This window comes from Octodon degus, unplaced genomic scaffold (genome assembly GCF_000260255.1).
Source record: "Octodon degus isolate 3935 unplaced genomic scaffold, OctDeg1.0 scaffold00128, whole genome shotgun sequence".
NCBI classification, from domain to species: domain Eukaryota; kingdom Metazoa; phylum Chordata; class Mammalia; order Rodentia; family Octodontidae; genus Octodon; species Octodon degus.
Window position 1 is genome coordinate 3,558,806 of NW_004524704.1, and position 20,830 is coordinate 3,579,635.

At 42.8% G+C, this 20,830-nt stretch overlaps 1 protein-coding gene across 8 annotated transcripts in view; it reads left to right on the forward strand.

The window, feature by feature from the left end:
- Lpp (LIM domain containing preferred translocation partner in lipoma) overlaps positions 1 to 20,830 on the forward strand; it is a 658,136-nt gene that overhangs the window by 365,790 nt on the left and 271,516 nt on the right. Inside the window, exons 1-2 of one of the 8 annotated variants that reach the window (XM_023700945.1) lie at positions 12,211 to 12,231; positions 12,349 to 12,391. The exons of the other annotated variants lie outside the window; for them this stretch is intronic. Of the exons in view, the coding sequence (XP_023556713.1) occupies positions 12,227 to 12,231; positions 12,349 to 12,391 (48 nt within the window). The 5' untranslated portion in view covers positions 12,211 to 12,226. Of the gene's footprint in view, positions 1 to 12,210; positions 12,232 to 12,348; positions 12,392 to 20,830 lie in introns of those variants that run through there. 8 annotated transcript variants of the gene reach the window in all.

Below are 20,830 nucleotides of genomic sequence, written 5' to 3' on the forward strand. Positions count from 1 at the left end.
TGGTCTCTCTGTTGGGACTCAAGGAGCCGAGATAGCTTATTTCTTGTGCCTCTTTTCAGGAAGCCTGGAGTTCTAAACTGGGGCCAGGAACAATTCCTCTTGCTGACATCCAGCCTGACCTTCAGCCCGGCTCTGAACTGGCCCTTGCTGTGATCACAAGCACTTTATATTATTCACACAGTTTTGAATATATGCATTCCATAAAGCTGTCCAAGTGTGGTGAAAATAGAGCCCGAAGTATTCTGTCAGCTGTGCATGTGCTGCGACCTGTTCTAACAGGGGTCTCGTGCGAGTGTGAAATGATACGTGTAATGTGCACACGAGCGAAAGACTCGGTGCATGGCGCTGAGCAAGGAAGACAGGCTGATCTTTAGGAGTTAAAAATGGTGATGTGGGAAGAGCTCACCTAGACAGGCCTGGAGCTCGAGTATGAGCACCGGGCCTCCAAAGAACGACCCTGAGAAACATGTTTCTCTCTCTTGCACCACCCGACTCACAGGATGGACCGTTCCCCTCAAAGCGAGAGCACAAGGCCTCATTGTAGCCCCCATCAGGTCGTTCTGACCCCTGCACCACTGCAGTTATATTTATGCTGATGCATATTTTGTTATTCTTTCTCCACACCCTTGCCACAAGGAGAAATATTTGCTTTAGAAGAGATCCTCCAGTTTCTCCTTAGAAAAAATAAAAACACTTACCTCACATAAACTCACTTTAGAAAATGTGACCATAGCGCGGTTCCCGAACCACTCTCTTCCCTGAATGTCACCGCTCGCAGCAGCGTTTCTGACACCCACTCCTGCAGCCCGGGATGCTTCCCCCGCTGGGCTGGGTCACGCGGTGCAGCTATTCATCCAGCACACAGGAAGCCCCTGTTCTCACGCTGAGGTCTGGACCTCGATTCCGGATCTACCAGTCCTGGTCCCCGCGGTGCCTGAGGACATTGCGCTTCTCTAGATCCTTTCTTTCTGGGCTAAGGCAGGAATAAGCATCTTTGCTTTTTGACAGGGTTAGAGTTACGTGAGAGAAAACACGTAGGTTTCCCTTCTTTCCTGGAGTGGTCTGGAGGCCTCTGAAGCACTCTCTTCTTCCGATGCTTGTCTCCACCATAATACCAAGAGCAGATCTTCCTCACACAGATCAGGGATGAAAATGGTCTGCAGCAGGCACTCGGGATTTACACCAACTCAGCAAAGCCCCGATCCCTGCCCATCCGTCCCAGCTGCCTGGTGACGTGAGCATCACAGCATGTTTCTCATTCACGTAGTGTTGGGTCGCCCGGTGCACAACGGGCCGCAGAGAAAGAGCGCCAGTGTGGCCAGCCTGAAGACCTGGTTTTTGTTGTTGTTGTTGCTTGGTATTGAGAATTGAGCTCAGGACCTGATGCTCACCAGGCAGGCACGTACTGCTGAGCTATCTCCCCAGCCCTAGACCTGCCTTTGAATCCTGACTCTTGGATTACCCTATTCTTTGAGCCAGGCCAAGCCATTTCCTCTACATATTTAAAATGACATTCCTGGGGCTGGTGAGATGGATCAGTGGTCTAAGGCACCTACTTAGAACAAGCTTAGCTAAAGCCCAGGGACCGCGGTTCAATCCCCCAGCACCACATGCCAGCCAGCCCCGCCCCCTGGTGGGCTGAGCTGGACACACACACACATAAATAAATAAAAAAATTAAAAAAAAAATAAAAAATAAAATGACATTCCTATAACTCATCTCCCCAGGAGGACAGAGACTATGCGGTAACTTAGGCCTTCGGACTGAAGCCCATCTTCTTATATATTTCCTTCCATTTCCAGAACCATGACATTAAGAGCTCTGACTTTAACCCTGGAATGGTAACCAGGTATCGCTTGTGAGCTTAGCCAAACTAAAAGTCTTTCAAAGGCTGCTGATTCCTCTTGTTAGTAATAGTTCATTGCAGCCATCAACTAGCATACATTTTATTGGGTATATTCTTTTATCCACTGGTATCGAAATTTCATAATGATCCCTGAAGATGAGATATTCTTACGCCCATTCAGAGATGAAGGGAAGGGGCCAGGGAGATAGCTCAGTAGAATAAACACTTGCTTGGCAAGTGCAAGGGCCTGAGTTCAATCCCTGGTTCCACCAACCACGCCCCCCCCCAAAAAAAAAGTTTATTTGGGCCGGGAAGATGGCTCAGTGGAATAAGCGCTTCCCTGGCAAGTGCAAGGGCCTGAGTTCAATCCCTGGTTCTGCCCCCCCCCCCAAAAAAAAAAGAAGAAGAAGGAAAAGGCTGAGAGATGAAATGTCTTGCTCAAGCATCCTGTCATAAGTGCCACACAGTCTGGATTTTAAGCAGCCCACTTCCCCATACCAAACTCCTGATCGGAATATGATTGTAAGCCCCATCTGAGTTGCACTATTGGCATGCTCTTTAGACCCCAGGCAAATCTACCTTTTCTTGCTCAGTAATTTTGTGGAGGGGCTACAGAGATAGCTCAGCAGTCTAAGTGCCTGCCTGGCAAGCGCAAGGATATGGGTTTGATTCCTGGTACTGCATGCCGTGCTGGCCCCACTCTGAGCTGGCCACTGAGACCAGGTGTGGTGGCACATGCCTCTAAACCCAACACTGGGAAGGCGGAGACAGGAGGACCACTGTGAGTCTGAGCTGCCTAGCGAGACCCTGTACCAAATAAATAAATAAATAAATAAATAAATAAATAAATAAATAAAATTTAGTGTAACTTTCACACCCTTTCTTAACCTTATAGGATCTCCTTTCTTATCATTTTCTAGTATCAGCCCTCATAGTCACAGGTTCCACATCTGTGAATTCCACCTGCTGCGCATTGCAAAACTTTTTAAATTACTGCTGTGTGTTGGACATGTGCAGGCTTATTTCCTTTCATTGCTTGCTAAATATACTCTAGTATCTACTGTATTTATATACCCTTTACAGTAATTATTATAGGTAACGTAGGAATTACTTAAAATATAGGGGAGGATATGCATACTTTACAAATGCTATGCAAATGCTATGCTGTTTTATATAAGGGACTTTGACAGATTTGGTATAGGGAGGTTAAGCTAATCCCCTATGGATACCAAATAGTGACTGTACTTGTAACTTTAAATTTCTTGTTGAAGTCAAAGCCCATTTTATTTCAGAAGTGAAATTTACTTCTGCCGGCCAGTTTCTGCAGAACTACGGAGGAACGTTTTGAGTGTGACCAGGCGAAGTGGTTTTCTGCCACTTCACTAGGCCTTCTCTTAGGCACCGTCTTGCCAGGCAATCACCATAAAAAAAGGAAGTGTGTTTGTTGTTGTGATCAGCCTTGGTGCTCCTCCTTCTCTGTAATAGAATTCTGCGGCATATGCACTAATCGTGGGCTTGTCTGTGCCCGCTGCTGTCGTTATTCAAAAATGTAAGGAAACAGCATTGTGTAGGAAGAGTGCTGGGCTAAAAGTCAGAGTAGCTTTGAAAACCTCCCTTCGCAATGGTGATTTGAATTTTGCAAATCACTTCCCCTCACCAAACAGCTCATTCACCTCTTATACGATGCTACGCTAGATTAGTTCTAAGGTTCATTTCACCCCTGGCAAATTCTCCAGCGTATACTTCCTAACTCGTTGGATCACTGTTATGTAAAACTTGTATGGGAAAGTTACTAGGATAAACAAGATTCAGCTCTACTTATTCTACAGATAGGCATGAAGCGCTGACTGATTGAAATGTAGTTAAAACCTATTAAATGTCAAAAGAGGAAGAACATGACACTTGGAAGTTGTGGCCTCTGATGAGAACCGAGAAGCACCAAGGGCTCTGTGTTTCATGTGCAGTAGAAGCTAAGATTGAGAAGCTGGAGGGATCTCCCTAGCGCATACCTGTGGAAAACACAGGCATGCACGCAAACCCATGTGTTTGTTTTCAGCGTCCCTGACCACCTGTCGCTCTTTACCTTCAGCCACCAGAGAGATAAACCTCTATGGATGAGTGGATTTATATGTATGTGAAGTAGCTCTCTAAAAACATAACCCTAAGGAAAATCAAGCATACTTGAGTTTTGCGATTGTCAGATTGAGTTAGGTAGTGTTTCTCCCCTGTTGACAGTCACTTCCTGCCAGAAGGCTTTGAACACATTTCTTCTAAAATTTCCACAAAGCTGAATTCTGCTATGCAGTATTTGGAGCACAGGAGTTGATGCTTATGGGACTGAGTTACTGCTTGCTTTTGGGAGTCCTAAGGAGCGTGGAAGAATTACTAGCAGTTATGTTTTTTTAGTAAGCAACCGATAACAAACTAAAACATCAGTGAAAGAATTGACAACCTGGATCTGTAATGTGCCTGACCTGACAATTAAAAGAACTTATTACCTTGTCAGCCTGACAGAGGGACCTTCCCCTGAAATGTAATGTGTAACACTTCTGAATGCAATTCAAGCTTCTTTTCCCTTCCCCCTTTGTGTCTGTTGAGGTTGGGGGAGTAGTTTTTATTTGAACTAAACCCACTCATTTCAAATGTGTTTAAAATGACAGCAAAATGGGACAGAAAAAATAAAATCCTACAGCCTCATTTGAAGTTCGTTTTAATTTCAGACCTTCATGGAAGGAGAGAAAAAAGCTAAAACAATGTTTCAAATGGAGGAGTTGAAAACAAATTATCTATCATCGTGGAGTTAGCAATTCTCCAGGGAAATCCCAGAGGTTGAGCATGATGGACAGTAGTTGCTGTGGCAGTGGTGATTTCTATAGTTCTCATCCGTTTTCCGAGAGGTTTTATGTTCATCGTTGCGTCAGGTCTGTAAGGAGGCCTGATCAGGCATGATCATGCTGGTATGATATCCAGGGCTGACCGAGTTGTATCAGGTCTTCCTTCCAACGTTGTGGGACTGGGCTTCCTGCCTGCTCTTGTTGACTTTGAGTTCAGTGATCGCAAGACGTCACCTTGTGCGTCCTTCCCTCCCCAGGTCAGCCAGGCCTGCAACAGCGGGAGCATATGGTTTAGCCATCGTGTTCTTTAACTTTGGTGAACTGTAGAGGTGTGTGTGTGTGTGTGTGTGTGTGTGTGTGTGTGTGTGCTTGTGTGTACACATGCAGGCACATCCATGTTCATGAAGGATAGCCATACTCTGCACAGTAGATCCCAGTGGTTGGGGGATATGGAGTAGATATGGCATCAGATTCCTCCCTCACTACCCCCTGTACCCCCATCTTCCACTCATTTTCCATGTAGCAGCCCCCATTCCCTGGTGTGCATCTTTCCAATTCTTTCCCATTACGTTCACCTAGACATATAGAAATGGTTGCTACACACTGTACTAAATATTTTCATAAATATAATGTCACTTATGGCATCTTAATATTATGTTTTCTAAAACTTGTTTTTGCCCTATCTTTTCATGTCAATAAGAAGAGATTTGCAGTATATTTAACGTTATATTGGGGGGGGGCTTTGGCTATCTTTTATTAAAAAAAACGTGTGAGGATGAGTTTATTGCTTGTCGGTCTCCATGTGCATGTGTGGTCACCATTAAAATCTTGCCATTCAAAATGCTGGAATCCTCTTACTGCTTCTGTTATTGACTTGGGCTTCCAGGTAGCTGCCTGGGGATGGGTTGTTTAGATCAAAGCAGATACTCGTCTGAACAGGTACTGGTGGCCAGGACAGTAAATGTTAGGGAGGATGTTTTCCATGGCACTGAGGGCCGGAGACAGCCACTCACCATCAGGGAGGGTTAGGGTAATTGTCTAATAGTTTTGTTTATTTCACACAGCGACCACTCTGCACTGAGATAGAGCCAGGTATTTAACTCAGTATAAATATCTACCGTACAATGTACTTAATTCAATAAAAATAACTATCTTAATGAAAAATGCAAATGCAGCAATTATTAAAAATGTATTACCTTATTCTTTATTAAAACCCCACTCTTATACACAATCAGGCTTTAAAAATATATAGTTGAATTCTGAGTATTGATTATGTAATATGAAAGTCCAGAAAGCCAAGCTCACCCCCCAAACCCCCCTTCCTCACTGTCTACAATTCACAGATTTTCATATTGAATGTCATTAATAATGTCTAAAAGTCTGAAAATTTGAGTACATGAAGGACAGAGCTGATCCGAATTGCTTTTATGAATTATATATTGCAGAAGAGTATCTGCACGGATATTTCCCAGAATCACAGATAGTGTGTTGTGCTTCGCAAGCAGACCCAAACTCTCAGCCTCTCCCATTTTATCTTGTTTTGGTTCCTACTGTTAATAGGCATAGTAATTTTTAAAGCCATAATAAACCACTGTGACCCAGACTCATGTTTGTCTGCCTTCTATTAGGGCAAAGATGCCGCTTCTTGGGTCTGTTTTCATTAGGTCCTTTGGAGTTACAGGAAGCCAGCATGTGCTTAAAGTGACCTCCGATGACTTTGGAGGTTGAGAGTTTATGGTAAGTCAACAAAGAAAGTAAAGAAGTCCAAAGGCCTCGCCTCCTGAAGACCTGAAATTTCCTTAAAGACACAACAGTAGCTAAATGTGTCGTGCAACCGGAAGTTGTGATCCCCTGGCCGGTGGTCTCCATTAGATAAAGACTCTGCTTTTCTCCTCTTTTCTCGTTTGCTCCTGCTGCTCTTCTCCGTGACTCTTTATGATTCTGGACATGACATGTTCACTATACAGTGTCCTCTGCTGCTACAGGGCTTCTCCATACCCCTGCACGGCTCCCTTTCTTAACCTCTTCTCTGACACCAGCTGTTCTTTCCCTTCGTGCTGCACTCAGATGCCCTGGGCAGTACGAATTTTATTTTAGCTGGTTTTTCTCTAATACAAATTGTCAAGAAATTCTTCCTTCAACACAGCTCATGGGTATCTGGTCTGGTTTTGGTTAAATTTCAATCCAGTTGGTTGTGGCCAGAGTTTGGCATTACCTGTTACAAAGCTGTGGTGCTGTATTTATTAAAACAAACAAACAACTTTCAAACTCTTTACTTAAATAGAGTTGCGGGTGTGGGAAAGCCTCAAAATTTCAAACGCTCTTCTATCAAAGGTGTTTTTTTTTTTTTTTTTTTTTTTTTTGTTTTTTTTTTTAAACTCTTCTAAATGGGCAGTTTTGAAGGTGCAGCAGTCAAGTCAACGGGCCTCAAACGCCTTCTGAAGACCTAGGCTCAGTTTGTGATGTGATTCTAAGCAGCTGTGAAACCTAGAAGTTGCTTTCTTGTTTCGAGGTTTCAGTTTTTCTATCTCAAGACATTTTCTGCAAACAAAGAGGACAATTTAATAAGAGAGGCCATCCCAAGAGAAGTGGCCCTGGTCTTGTTTCCCTGAAGAAGGGAAGCAGTGGTGGCCACACAAGATCTAGCGAGTGCCAAGAAGGACAAGAGGACTCGAGACTCAGGTAGGCAAGGTTAGCCTCCCGTGGTGCTCAGGGGTCTCATCCTGTGTCCTGGAGGACGGAGGGGCACCGCCACAGAAACAGAGAGGGGCTGTTGGGAAGAGTCTGACCTAGGGTAAGAATGAGGCTTCACCGTGTCAGTCTTCTTACACGTATATGTGGCTAAGGGGGCATGGGAGCTTAGGGAAGGAATTTCGGTGGGCTCATTTGTGGCACGTGGTACGTGGCTGCACAGAGAGCTCATGGTTCTGAGACCCAGTTTGCACTCTGACGACTGTATTTTTTGACTTTCTCAAGGATCTGTGCAACTCCCAAGCTGTGAGGGAAAAATAAAGGGGATGTTGCAAGTGATGGCAAGTTAAAGGTTAGCGGAAATGCTGTGTGGAAGAAAATCAAGGGAACATGTTCGAGCGGGTTTTAATTGTTGTGTCCTGAAGAGACACAAAAATAGTCGCTCGCTTCTCTGTTCCTGTTCAGAAGCCAGTGAGAAGTAGAGGAATGAAATAAGCAGGGACCAAAATCTCGGCCGCACGACCAACAAAAGCACATTGGGTTTCTCCTGCCTTTTGCTTTGGGCTAAGTAAGGGAGATGACTCCTACTTTGTTCTCCAGATGGCGGCCTGGGCTTCCTCCCTGCAGTTCTTTTTGTGGTGAAGTAATTTAAAGAACCAATAGATTAAATCCTATTTCGTATTAAAATAATGAACAGAATTACTTGATATTTGATGAATTCAAGAGGAACATTATTAGAAACATTCAGGCTTTTGTAGATGTGGAACAAGCTGTTCTTCATGACATGTGGATGATCTTCTTTCGCAAAGAGATGGTGTGGGTGAGGGATTTGATCATGGTGCCCCTGGGCTTGGAAAGGAAGGGATGTGGGGAAGTACTTTTACTTCATTTCTTATGTATGAGGAAGGAAGGTTTTGTAGTGAATTAATAGGAATTTTCATTTGATACACATATGGATTAACAAGCTTTAATTTCATATCCTCAATAACTTCTCCACTAGCTAATGTCTTTGATGAGGAAAAATTAGAAAATCATACAATTATGTTTCTTTTCAATCTTCCTGTGCATGATTACAAGACAATATAAAAGGGCTTACTTCTTGATTGCTTTTCCTATTAGTATGTTAGAATTTCTCAGGTGATTTACAATATCACATATCTTCACTTTCTTGTATGTAAAATAGTATCCATGAATAAGTTACATGTGTTAGGGATGAGTTCATATATAAACAATCCTTTTTTTTTTCTGAAATGAAGCTTATGTTATATTATCATTCTGAATCATTTTCATATTAGCTTCACTTCCTATTTCATGTAATGTCACCCAATAATTGCTACTTCATTCTATTAAGATTCATTACAATTCCATATGGAATCATTGAGTCTTGGCCACATTGTAGGACACATCTGTAAAGGTGCTGTATGTGTTCTCTTTCACCTGCCCAGCCACAAAACTCAGGCCAAGAAATCACATTTTGTCCCTACATGGATTAGACCAAGACTGCCGCCAGTCATATTTGAAAACCTGATGACACCATATGCTTAAGTTATGTCTTAATATTCCCCTGGGAATATGCTTCCCCAGCGACATGTATCAAATACCCATACATGTGGAGCAAGGTTTATAAGATACAGAGGGGAAGAAAGAAGACCTAAAACAAACATAACATCGTCAGAAGAGCTTGCACTATCTTTATGAGAACAGAAAATAGATAAATGAAAAGGATTAAGAAAACTTAAAAACAAGATCCAAATGAGTGCAAATTGTTCTGGTGCAAACTGAGTTATATAAATGCAAAGAGGATTGCAAATTATAAAACTTGAAGTTTATTGTTTAATTTTTTTTTTAGAAGCTTAGAGCACCATACAGTTCAGTAAGAAAAATTTCCTACTTGAATTCTATCTTTTAGAAAAGTAAGCTTGACTCTTAGCACCTCTGAGTATTGAAGCTGTAAAGCTTTACGAGTCCTTGTTATACTGTTTTTATCATCCATAAAGCTTGTTGTATAACCTTGAACAAGTTAGCCTCATGGCGCCTAATCTTCCACATCTTTAAAATGGGGATGGTCACGTGTCCTACCCCACAGGAAAAAAGAGATACCCGTAACAGTGGTTATAGGGACCGGACTCGTAAGAAAGACAGAGAGTTAAGGATATGAGTGTTTAAATGTGTTGTACACACATACCAACCCCCCATAATGACTGTAATCATTATGTTTTGTGTATATGTACTAATAAAAATTAAAATTGCAGCTTCTAGACACAGACATTCAAACACACACACGAGTATTAAAATATACAGTTCTGTATTATTTCTATGCTATGAAGCATCTCTTTCAGTACAATTGTTTGGGACTGAAGTGCATCCTATAATTCATATAAGAAATTAACTTATATAAACTGGGGCCAGTTGTTTCTTTTTCAGTGATTAAAAGATGAAAGTTCCCCTAAGCCGAGACATCCCAACATGTCTAAACTTACTAGACTAGACCCTGTCACATAGTAGGTCTTACAAAGTGTTGCAGTTACCATCATTGTGTGAACACCATACTTGTAGTCCGTAATGCATCAGCCTCAGTTGTATTGACTTCTGCCCTAGGAAGTAATTTTGCTTGTGATTCCTGGTCTTTTGAGAAAAGGGAGCCTAGAAGATTTGCTACAGGTTGTGCAACTGAGAGATCTTCATTGTGAACTCAAGCGACTCATTTTGTAATTCGTTTCTCACCAATCTGTGTGAGTCGACTGTGTTACTTGAGCTCTGGGTCTAAGGAAGCACACAGTACCCCAGGAGCAGGAGGTTCTTTATCTCCTGCTGCCCTTAGAGGGGCTGGAAGTTAAGAAAGTATAAAGATATAAACAGTGAGCCAGCAAATAGACTTGCAGAGTAAAACCTGATACGAGAGTGCAGATAGAAGAGTCTGGCTTGTTTTCTGCGGCGGTGATACAAGTCTTCTCTGAAGATTTACCTCAGAAATAACTGCTCAGTATCAAAGTGAGGACATGCACTCTGAGAGAGGTGTGTGCTCCCCTGCGGGGAATCACCTGAGTCTTGGAAAGAGCTAGAACAGACCAGGGCAAGCTGAGGGAATAGGTACTACAGTCCTCAGTAAAATAGGATGACAGCTGTGATTTTGGAATTCAGATAAGAGATGTTGGATTTTTTCTCAGAAATGATTTTTTTTCCACCACAACTTATACATCTTTAGGGGCCTTAGAAAAAATCATGCATCTCAGAGAAAACTGTGTAAGCACGTAGAGTGTTTTATTCTCCTTTCCTGATGTGTATGGTAAAGGACAAAAGACGAAATGGTTTCCCTTTAGATTTCTAATGTCATGCAGTGCTAGAAATATTTAGTTGAGTCATGTACCTATTCCTAGGTGTCCATTCTGGAGGGTTTTTAAAGCTTAAAATATTCCACGTGGAAACTTTTTAATACTACTGATCCTCCAGAGGCCACTCTTCATACTTTATAGAATCGTTCCATAAACTGATTCATGAGTGATTCTTTTCCACTTCTGAAGTTCTGCAGTATTACCTCTGTTTGACATCAGTGGTATAGAAATGCTAATTTTTTTTTTTTTGAGATAGCCCATCAAGTAATGACCCATATGGGGTCAAGAGTTTATTTATTCATTCATTCATCCTTTTATGTATATCAACACATGCCTTAATCTGATCATGTAAAAACGCTGGTGATCTATTAATGTCCAAGAAGTGCTCTCAGCACCAATACTTGTTGCTTGTGGAGCTCATATTCCCAATACTACACCTGACTGAACAGTGAGAAGGACGTATGTCAGACCTTATTAACGATCTTGGTCATGGAGAGGACCTGGCCTGAGATTGTTAGGCATATGATTTTTTACTGGAGTCAAATGCTTATTTGTAAAATGTGGTTGGTAAAGTGATTTTTAGCTCTATGATTTGTGATATCATTTTACCCACAGAAGAGCTTTAAGTAAAGCAATCATTTGTAGAAGATGATTCAGATTAGCTTAGAATTCTGCATATCACTTACTGAATCTCAGCAAATATAAATCTGAACATCTTTTAGTTACCTGCTTCTCCATTGCAAGGAAGAAAGACCTCTGCCTAGGAACTGAGAAGTAAAACAAAGTCAAAGGACAGCTTGAAAAATTTTTTTCTTAAGTAACTTTTTGGGATGTAATTCATTTGCCTTTTAGTTTTCCAACTCAAATTCCCTAAAAGGAATGATCAATATGTCCAATTAAATATTTCTTGAACATCTGCTATGTCCTGTGGTGTTAGGGATGTAGACTGGCAACATTTCTGGGAAACCTTGATATGTCACAAAGAGTACATTAACAACTTTCCCTGGGGTGGTGTAGACCAATATTCAGTGTCATCGTAAGATGCTCTCACAATGCATGAAAGGGAAAAGCATGACTAGTTTTGGGAGAGCTGAGAAGGGTTCTAAGAGTCGTTCATCTCTAAACAGGTCGGTTAAGGTATAAGTGAGTAGGTGCTTGCAAACGTGATGCCACAAAGAAAATCAGGGAGAGTTGTCACGTAAGAACAAAATGCAGGCTAAGGTTCAGACATGAAATGCAGATAATGCACAGTAACTTAGCCTTATGAATGGCTGTGGCACAGTGCAGAATGTACAACTGCCACCACCGTGAAGGGTAGAGAGTCTGCCCAAGTGTTCTGAGACATGGGTGTGTGGTGCTCTGAGGTCACAAAGAAGGGTGAGGCGGGTGGGTGGTGTGACATCGGCTGTAGGCAACAGTGAGTTCCAAATTATCTAGGCAGAAGAGACTGCAACTGGAAGAGCAAGATGTACGTGAAGGAGTATTTGTTTTTCTCTGGGTAGGGGATTCAAAGTCCTTGGAGAATGGAGTAAGTATGCTGCAGGAGGAACATAACTAGAAGAATACATTGGGGCTGGAGGGACGGGAAATGCGCAGTGAACTCACGGCAAGGCAGTGACTGTGTGTTGTGCACCTTGTCCTACAGGCATCTGGGGGAAGTAGGCTGGAAGAAGACCGGAACATTGAAGGTTTGTGAGAGTTGATTTGCTGTGTGGCTCTAGGAAGACAACTCCATGTACTTGAGATGGAGAAGCCCTGGAGTGCTCAGGAAAGCCATGAGTGTGGATCTGTACTGCACAGGATAGTGCTTATTCATTGAGGATTTCATGAGAAATTCTCCAGATTTTTGCAGCCATAATAAATCATTTCTAATATGAAGAAATTATAATTTCAAAGGCATAAGTTGATTACCAATGTTTACCAAAAGCTTACTGTCCTGTCAAATGTGAATTTATTCCATTCCCACAATAATCCTTTGAGGTAGGCTTTTGTTTTTCAACATTTTCTGGTTAGAGAAGTTAATGCCCAGAGAGACAGAACTGCCTGAGGTAGCAAGTATGCAGATCTGGTCTTTGGGCTCCACTGGTGTGGCCATGTAGCCCACGTATGTATTAATAATTCAAGGCATAATGGTAAATACTGACTGTGTGTTAGCGAGGAGGGATATGGAGCAGTAGCCTGTTTTTTAACGGTTCTCTGTGAAGTAGTTTATAAAGTCATATAATCATTATCTCAGTCTAACATTAGCATACTGAGAAATGTCATCCCTTGTATATCCCCCTCCAATTTTCACTCCAACCTTAGGCAGCTCTGACTTACTTTTAGGGGCAGTTTTTAGATTAATCTGTGATCTCAGCCAATGGTAATTTGCTTTTGAGTAGTAGCAATCTGACAGTCTGAATAATTCAGGGATATAACCTAGTTTGTTTGGGATTTTAACTTGTAACTTCTGCATGAAGACAGTTTTCTGTGTTGTTCTGGGCAAAGAAGAATAAAAGCTCCCGTCCCCATGTCAGTCAGTCATTGGTGATCTGTACATGAGTAAGTTTGTTCCAGACCTCCACTGTGAGTTCTCTGTGTTGTAGGCGTGACATGATACTTTTCTTGTTCGGACGGGATCTCACTATGCAGTTCATGCTGGCCTTGCACTCACCATTTTATCAAGTCAAGACTGGCTTCAACCTCCTGGCAATCCTCCTCGTGTGAGCCTCCTGCGTTCTGGGATTTCAGGTGTGCACCACCATGCCTGGCTTATGCTTTGAACATTAGAGAAGAAAATGCCCCGTGATATCCTGATACATTTGTTGAAAAGTTTCTGCTCAACTTCTTTCTTCTGGAAGTGACTGATTTTAATTTGTTACCTATGAAATGCTTGGCATTTTCACAATCCAAGTCAATTTAAAATAAAATAGGGCCAGCGAGACAGCTCAGTGGACTACGCACTTGCTTAGGCACGAGCAGAGACTGCGGTTCTATCCCTGGCACTGTGGGCCTAGCTGGCCCTGCCCCTGGGCATGCTGAGCTGGCTTCCAAGACCGGATATGATGGGGCATGCCTGTAATCCCAACACTGGGGAGACTGAAAACAGGAGGATCACTGTGAGTCGGAGCTGAGTAGTGAGACCCTGTACCAGATACATCATAAATACATAAATAAATAAATAATGCCCACTCCCCTTCCAGAATAGAGTCGAATTTGCCATTGGCGCAAGAGCTGAGCTATGAAGTGGCTTGCAGGACAGTTGGTCTCAGGCAGAGCGCGTCAGGGAGGTCACTGTGATGCTGCGATCGCTGTACCTACTTGGTAGCACCTGTATCCGAAACGTCTTGAACTAAAAATTGTGAATGCAACAGTCTCAATCCCTAGTATTTCTATTCTCAGTCCCAAGTTAAAAATAAAATCCGCCTGCCTCATTTTCCTGTGTGCTAGTTAGTAGGATTCACGTGGAGTTCTCAACAGGAAAGCGATAGATATAGTAGACGCCATTGTATGGCGGGTGAAAGCCCGGTAGAGATAATTATGCAGTAACTCCCACTATATTACCCTTCAAAGAAACTGAGCCTAATATTCTCCTCCTAAGCAATTTAACCAGCTCTTTAAAAAAAAGTATAAGATATTATTTAGAGAATGAAATAGCTACTGTATATAATCAGGAGAGAGAATTATAGGAGATTATTATACTCATTTGATAAGTGAATAAAGAGCTATGCTCAGCGCTTTGTATTGTACCTCCTAAGTAATTGTTCAGTTGTGCTAACTGTCCTTTTAAAGGAAAAGAGATAAAGAACTGTTAAAAAAAATCATTGTACTTGCTCAGTATGGCTTTTCCCTCTGGGCACAGATTAAGTCTAATTTCATGCTCTGTAAAAATCAAGCACACTTTGGCCTTCAGTTGTTTAACGGCGTTAATTTCTTTGCCTTTCTAAAGATAATACTCATGTATAAACACAGCCACCAATATGTAAAACAAAGCAACAGGAATGTGTTGTGGGATGCCACGGAGTTGTGGACAGAGATGTTACGGATCAGCGTTCATTGCACGCTTACCCCAGTATTTTCATCAGATAGGACTATTTGCAGACCTTTCTAAGATCACTCAAAAAGAGAAGCAACAGCCAAGATCTGCTGTTTGCGTACTTCAAAAATGAGCTAGCAGTAATCTGGAGGTCAGTTTGTCTTTGGTTTGTTTTAAACAGAGTAAACATCTCAGTGTCTGAACTTTGCATCTTAAGAGAGTAGGTTCTTCACGTAGAGCTTGTAATTCTTATGGCTTACTACCTCCTAAAGAGAAAAAGGAATGAGAAAGAAACTCGAGTTAGTTACTCTCATGGGAAGCCCAGTAGCATGGATGTTAATGGGGACTACTCCTGCCCCACTGCCCTGGATGAAATGTGCTGTCCTACCGGCTAGCTGCATAACATCCAGCAAGCATCTTAAACGTCCATGCTTCCATCATAAGAATTCTGGTAATAAGGGTGCCATGCCTTCCTTCTAGAGTTGGGAGGGTCACAAGATCAGGAAAACAATATATCTCTTGTGTGTTTCTACTACAGCAATTCTAGAACCCATATCTCTTCTCATATTTAACATTTCTGACTAATTCCTGTGAGTCAGGCAGCAGTCACGATGTGCTTGTCATTGTCTTTATGTATTCAGAAAACTTGGTGGCTTTTGAGAATTGGTGGCATGGAAGAAAATCCTGGTGGCAGTAACAGACCCCAGTGTTGACATTGCTCTTGCCAGCTCAGTGCGCAGACCTCTGGGGAAGAATCGAGACCTGTCATGATTTTCTATTGAATTATAAGTGGGAAAAAATGGTAGGGATGTTTCGGATTGCCTCACTTAATATATTTCTTTTTATATCTACAAAAGGGTGATGTATCACTTAATAAAAAGACTATATATAAATAATTTAAGTCATTTCTTTCAACAGTATATAAGAGCAATTTTAATTAAAAACACTATGTGCAGTTTAAATTGCAATAATTTATGCTTCCAGTGGTATGATAGCTGATGGCACATTTTATAATCTGTGCCATCTTTGATTTGATGGGACCTTGTATTGAGTACTCAGAATACGTTAGACTTCTCATTGGCATTTGGGTAGAGGGAAACATTTCGCAGAGTCAAGTGACCCGATGGCCCTTGAACCTGGGTGCACTAAGAGGATATCTTAGATTTACCAAAGTCAGAAGAACTTGACTCAGCAGCTGTATCTGTGTTATGGAAGTTCATGCTTGCTGGTACATACACCTTCCCCTTTTCTCTGGAGTATGTAGATTTAATTGAACGATAGCAGGGGAAGTTTGTAAGCCATGCAGAATAAGTATTAGAATACTTCAGGGCTATGAGCCGACAGAGTTCCAGAAATACTGTAGTTATGAATACTCTGCAGCTCTCAGGACTTAGAGGAAGAGTTTGTGGTTGGCATCGTAGGTTTAGAAGGGGTCTGTGGTAGCTAATGGAATGGGCACCATCTTAAACACTGCAGCTCTCAAGCTCAGAGGAAAGGAACGCTGAGGAAGTATTTGCGATGGCCTGGACAACACTTGCTGCATTTGCTCAGAGTTCAGTTAGCTGTCACGTGGCTTCCCCTAGCCACAAGGATGCCAGGAAGCGGAGCCTGGAGATGCTAGGAGAGCAGCCTCAGTGATGACCATCGAGTTTGCAGTACTGCTAATAATGTTAGCGATCAAGGCTGGCTTCCTGTGTGCCAGGCAGTACTGTGATTTGCATCATAGGCGGTGTGTTTAGTCCTTTCCAAGGTATTATGAGATCTGTACCGTACCAATGTGAAACAAAGCCTAAAGAGGCAGACTGACCCGCACAAGGTAGAGAAGGTGCTTCGCATCTGTTTTCTCGATGTGTGGCCCAGACACCAATGGATTGGAGTGATTTTTTTTTTTTTTTTTAAGTACTAGGTCATTGAACCCAATACTGGAGACTGAGCCTGCGTACATTAGGCAGTGCTCTGACATCCAGGTATAATCCCCATGCCCTATAGTGTACTTTTTTAAAACTATAAAAGGAAGAAGCAAATACACTTGAGAATTCTGTTGTGGAAAAACAAGAGAACCAGTTAGGCGATGCCTTCGACCTCCTATGGCGCTGTCTAGATCAGCCTAACATGACTTGGAGAAGAAGTGACAGCCCTTCACTCCCCTCCAAAACCTGGGGCCTGTCCTGGCCATGAACACCTTGCCTGGCCTCTGAGTAGACAGCATTGTCCCATGAATGGAAGGGGACAGGCAGCGTGTGCTTGGATACTCATTTTGACTCAAACTTTACATTTTGGAAAATGTCTAACCTCTATAAAAGCAGAACAGTATAGTAACAAGTATTATCAATAATAAATACACAATTTGACTTTGCAAATATACCTTTTACAAATTAATCTTTTTTTTTTTTTTTTAATTTCTGGTCAAGCCAAGCTTTGTACACAGGCAGTGTTCCTTCAGTCTGTGCTGTGCAGATCAACAAAAAATCCGGCTGGTGGGCAGTTGATAGCGTTCTGCCTAGGAGGGTTGGAAAGGGCAGTGGACACACGTGGAAGATAGGATTGAAGAGCTACTGCTGGGGGGAGAAAAGGGTGACACGAATAAATACTTTAGGCATATTTTCTACTGGAGGTGAAGTGATTCAGTCCTTCATGTAGAAGAGAAAGGAGAAATTTGTTTTTAATGTATATCAAAATTACAACCCATTTTCCCAGCTAAAGCTGCAGTCTTGTCTGCTATTGAGGTAGCTAGCTAATAGAGAGGCATCCGAGCGCTGCTGTGGATGGGTCAGGAGCAGTTACTCTCAAGGCCCTCCTGCCAGGAAGAGACGAGCAGATCTGGAGAGAAAACCAGGCCTTCAGCCCCTGAGGTCCCTTCCCGCCGCTTGTGCAGGAGCCTGGGCCACTCAGCCTCCCTGTCTGTCTTTGACAGTTGCATACAATAACCGTCTGGGTCCCTCACAAATCTATTATAGCATTTAATTAACAGACGTTCCTCAAGTGCTTTGAACTCCCGGTTTGGATGGATGTGACTGAAATGCAAAATACCTTCACTGTCTTATTTATTGCTCCGGAGAACACGCTATATGCTGGCGACGTTTATCTTCATGTTAATTTTATCTCCCACAAATACAGGCATTAATTTAAATCACATACAGAACATAACAGTTTTTATAGAGGCAAACTTATTCCAGTGTGCTGCATTTTAATATCTCACTTCACCATCTTTTCTCACTTGGTTCAAGAATAGTATCTCTTCCTGCCTCAGCATTTAATCTGAGGACAGCAGAAACTTTGTGTGTGTGTGTGTGTGTGTGTGTGTGTGTGTGTGTGTGTGTGTGTTATTGCTCTCAAACTTTATCTTCTTCTCCGCTGTGCTGCTGGTTGCCCCCAAGTGGCTCAGCGACAGTGAGCTCAGGTGCACCTTGCTTTTCCTTTCCCCTTGCTCCTTGATTCCAGGTAGTGTGGAGTGAGCAGGTGGGTTGTGGTCAGCATGAAGAATTTAAAACAGAAGATAGCATTTCTTCAGCTCCAGGTCGAAGAATGCTAGTAGCAACAGCCAGCACAAGACACAGGCCACCTCATAACCATCATACACTGAAGCCAGATAATCATTTCTAAACCTTAGCGTTTTGCTTGTTTTCTTTGTACTGTGTTTATGCATAGGGAGTTTCCCCTTGTCCTTCACAGCTACTACTTTGACAGCAGATGAATCCTTTTACCCGGAGAGAAACACTAAATGGTCTACTGTGCTTATGGCTATGGAACATTCCAGTTAGATGTCACCCTCCACAAAGGACCTTTCCCTGGCCTTAATTTGTGACCTGAAGAGCTGCAGCCCCCTCAATTGAGTCTTGGTGAACTGCCTCTGACAAGGCTGCGTGTTCCCAGAAGTCAGGACCATGGAGACAGGAATAATGAGCAGGGCCCTAAGACAGCATAGCTTTGTGAACCATCTTAGGCTCCTTTGAGAAACTTGCAGAAGGCTTTCCTCTCAAGGTTATCAATTGGAGGAAGAGGGGAGAAACAATATCTTACTGCTGGTGAGTATCCATCTTTCAAGACATCTGGCATAGTTGGGCTTCCTTGTTGTTGATTATAACATATAGTCGAGGTTTCAAATGGACCAATTGCTGTTTTCAGCTCTATGATTTCTTCTTGGAACATGCTAGTGAGCCAGGTACCATATGTTTTCAGATAAGAGATGAAGGCCTAAAGCCCACCAAGCAAAGTTACATTTTTTGGCTCAGATCACAGAGCTCGTGGAGAGCCTGTCTGGATTTTGAGTATTGTCCGCCGAAACGCACAGTCGGAAAAGCTCTCTTCAGACTACACGCCTGACCTCCTGCGTGACGCCGGCTCTTCCCGAGCCTTTCGTCTTTGTGCTGCTGGGTGGATTTCTTCTGTGGTAGGAGCACGGTTACCCTGGAAACCCACTTGCTAGCGTGGCAGTCCAATTATAGCACCATTTCCAGGCTTTTATTAAATTAGTGTCGCTGGTGATGTGGGCTTCTTGGTGGAAAGATGCTGAGAAATGGGTTCTCACCAGTTGTTTCTGCCGCAGCACGATTTGGGATCCTTGTCGTCTGCCTTATCAAAGCAAACAAAACTGAAGTTATTCTGATTAGCTGGATCTGGGGGATAGACTGGGCCATCGGCGCTACATCATGAGCCGTTAGCAGTGGCTCATACAAGGGAAGCACAGCGGGACTCCATGTGTCTCTGAGAACCTTTCCTCCCTCCCCAAATAGCTGCGCACTTGGGCCTCTGCTTGAAAAACTGAGGTCCACACTGTTTTGAAGAGTTTCATTTCACGTTGGGCCATTTACATCCATACTTGATTTGGGGGAAAGGTCACAGTTCTTTGATAGGCTTTGGTCTTTAGTGAACTAGTAAAGGGTAGAGAATCTGATTAGGTTCAAGCTGATTGATGAATTTTCCTGAAACATACAGAGGTTAAACAGAAAAGTAATTAATACAGCCAATGCCAAGCCTACTGGCATGTGCTCAGATGAAGGACAGCATGAATGGGTGGTTGACTCACTCCTGGGGTGGCAAATTTTAGCCTGGTAGGATGTCGAAGTAGTGCCTTTCCTGTGACACATAGTGTGTGTCTCACATTGCCCTTCATCTTGCTACTGTCATTAGCTTCAATATTATTCATTTAATAGTACAAATAAAGGTAATGGTAAAGCTGTGTAAAAGACACTTCCTGGTTTTCAGGGTACTGAGTGATGAAGGGCTCTAGGAACAGGATTGCCCGTGTACTCAGACACTTTTCACTGCAGAGTGTAACAGAAAATGCGTTCCTCCCTGGAAGCCAGTGTACTTCAGGTTCTTAGGTCCCCAGGAGATAGTTCCTGTTCCAGTTTCCATTATTCCTGTCTCATAGAAACAGCTGGTCACAGTGATGCATAGCTGACCACCATGATGCGCAGCGCATAAACCCATCCACAGTTGACAAGCCATGTTGCCTCTGTACTTCCTGCTTGCTTGTCCTATGGAAGCCCTAGACCACCAAAGGTCAGGGCCTGGCATTTTGGAATGATCCTGATCAGTGCATGTCAACATCCAATAAATCTGCCTCCAAATCCTGGGTGTCGTTTCAGTGTTTCTGCCTGCCATTGCAGTAGTGCTGTGGATTATCTCATAGTCTGACTTGTGTATCTTAGAACATAAAACCAAACTTAAGAACAGTAAATCTGAATTCTTGAAGTTTGAGCATACCCGAATTATAGTTGTCCTGTAAAAGCATCACTGTAAGCATGTATTTTCTGAGATGATAGGAATGAGGGAACAGGGGTGCTGCCCCTTGCCGTGTCCTGGTGGGTGATGGTTCCATGGCTGTCTCTGTGACTACTGAGCAGATGTCCAGAAGTAGTAGTTCAGAATGAGGAGGAGGATTACACATCCCCAGGCAGCATGACACATTCTCTGCCAGCTTTTCTACCTGTAAAATTTCTTGCAGATACTCAGAGGCAGCAGCATAGCTCAGTAGAGACCTCAAGTTCACTTCCGGTACTGACCGCACATAAAGGGATATGTGTAAGGTGCTCATTTCAGTTCGTCCTGCACCTCTTGCTAGGTTGGAGACCTAAGCAGTGTAGTTACCTTATGGTCCCATTTCCCC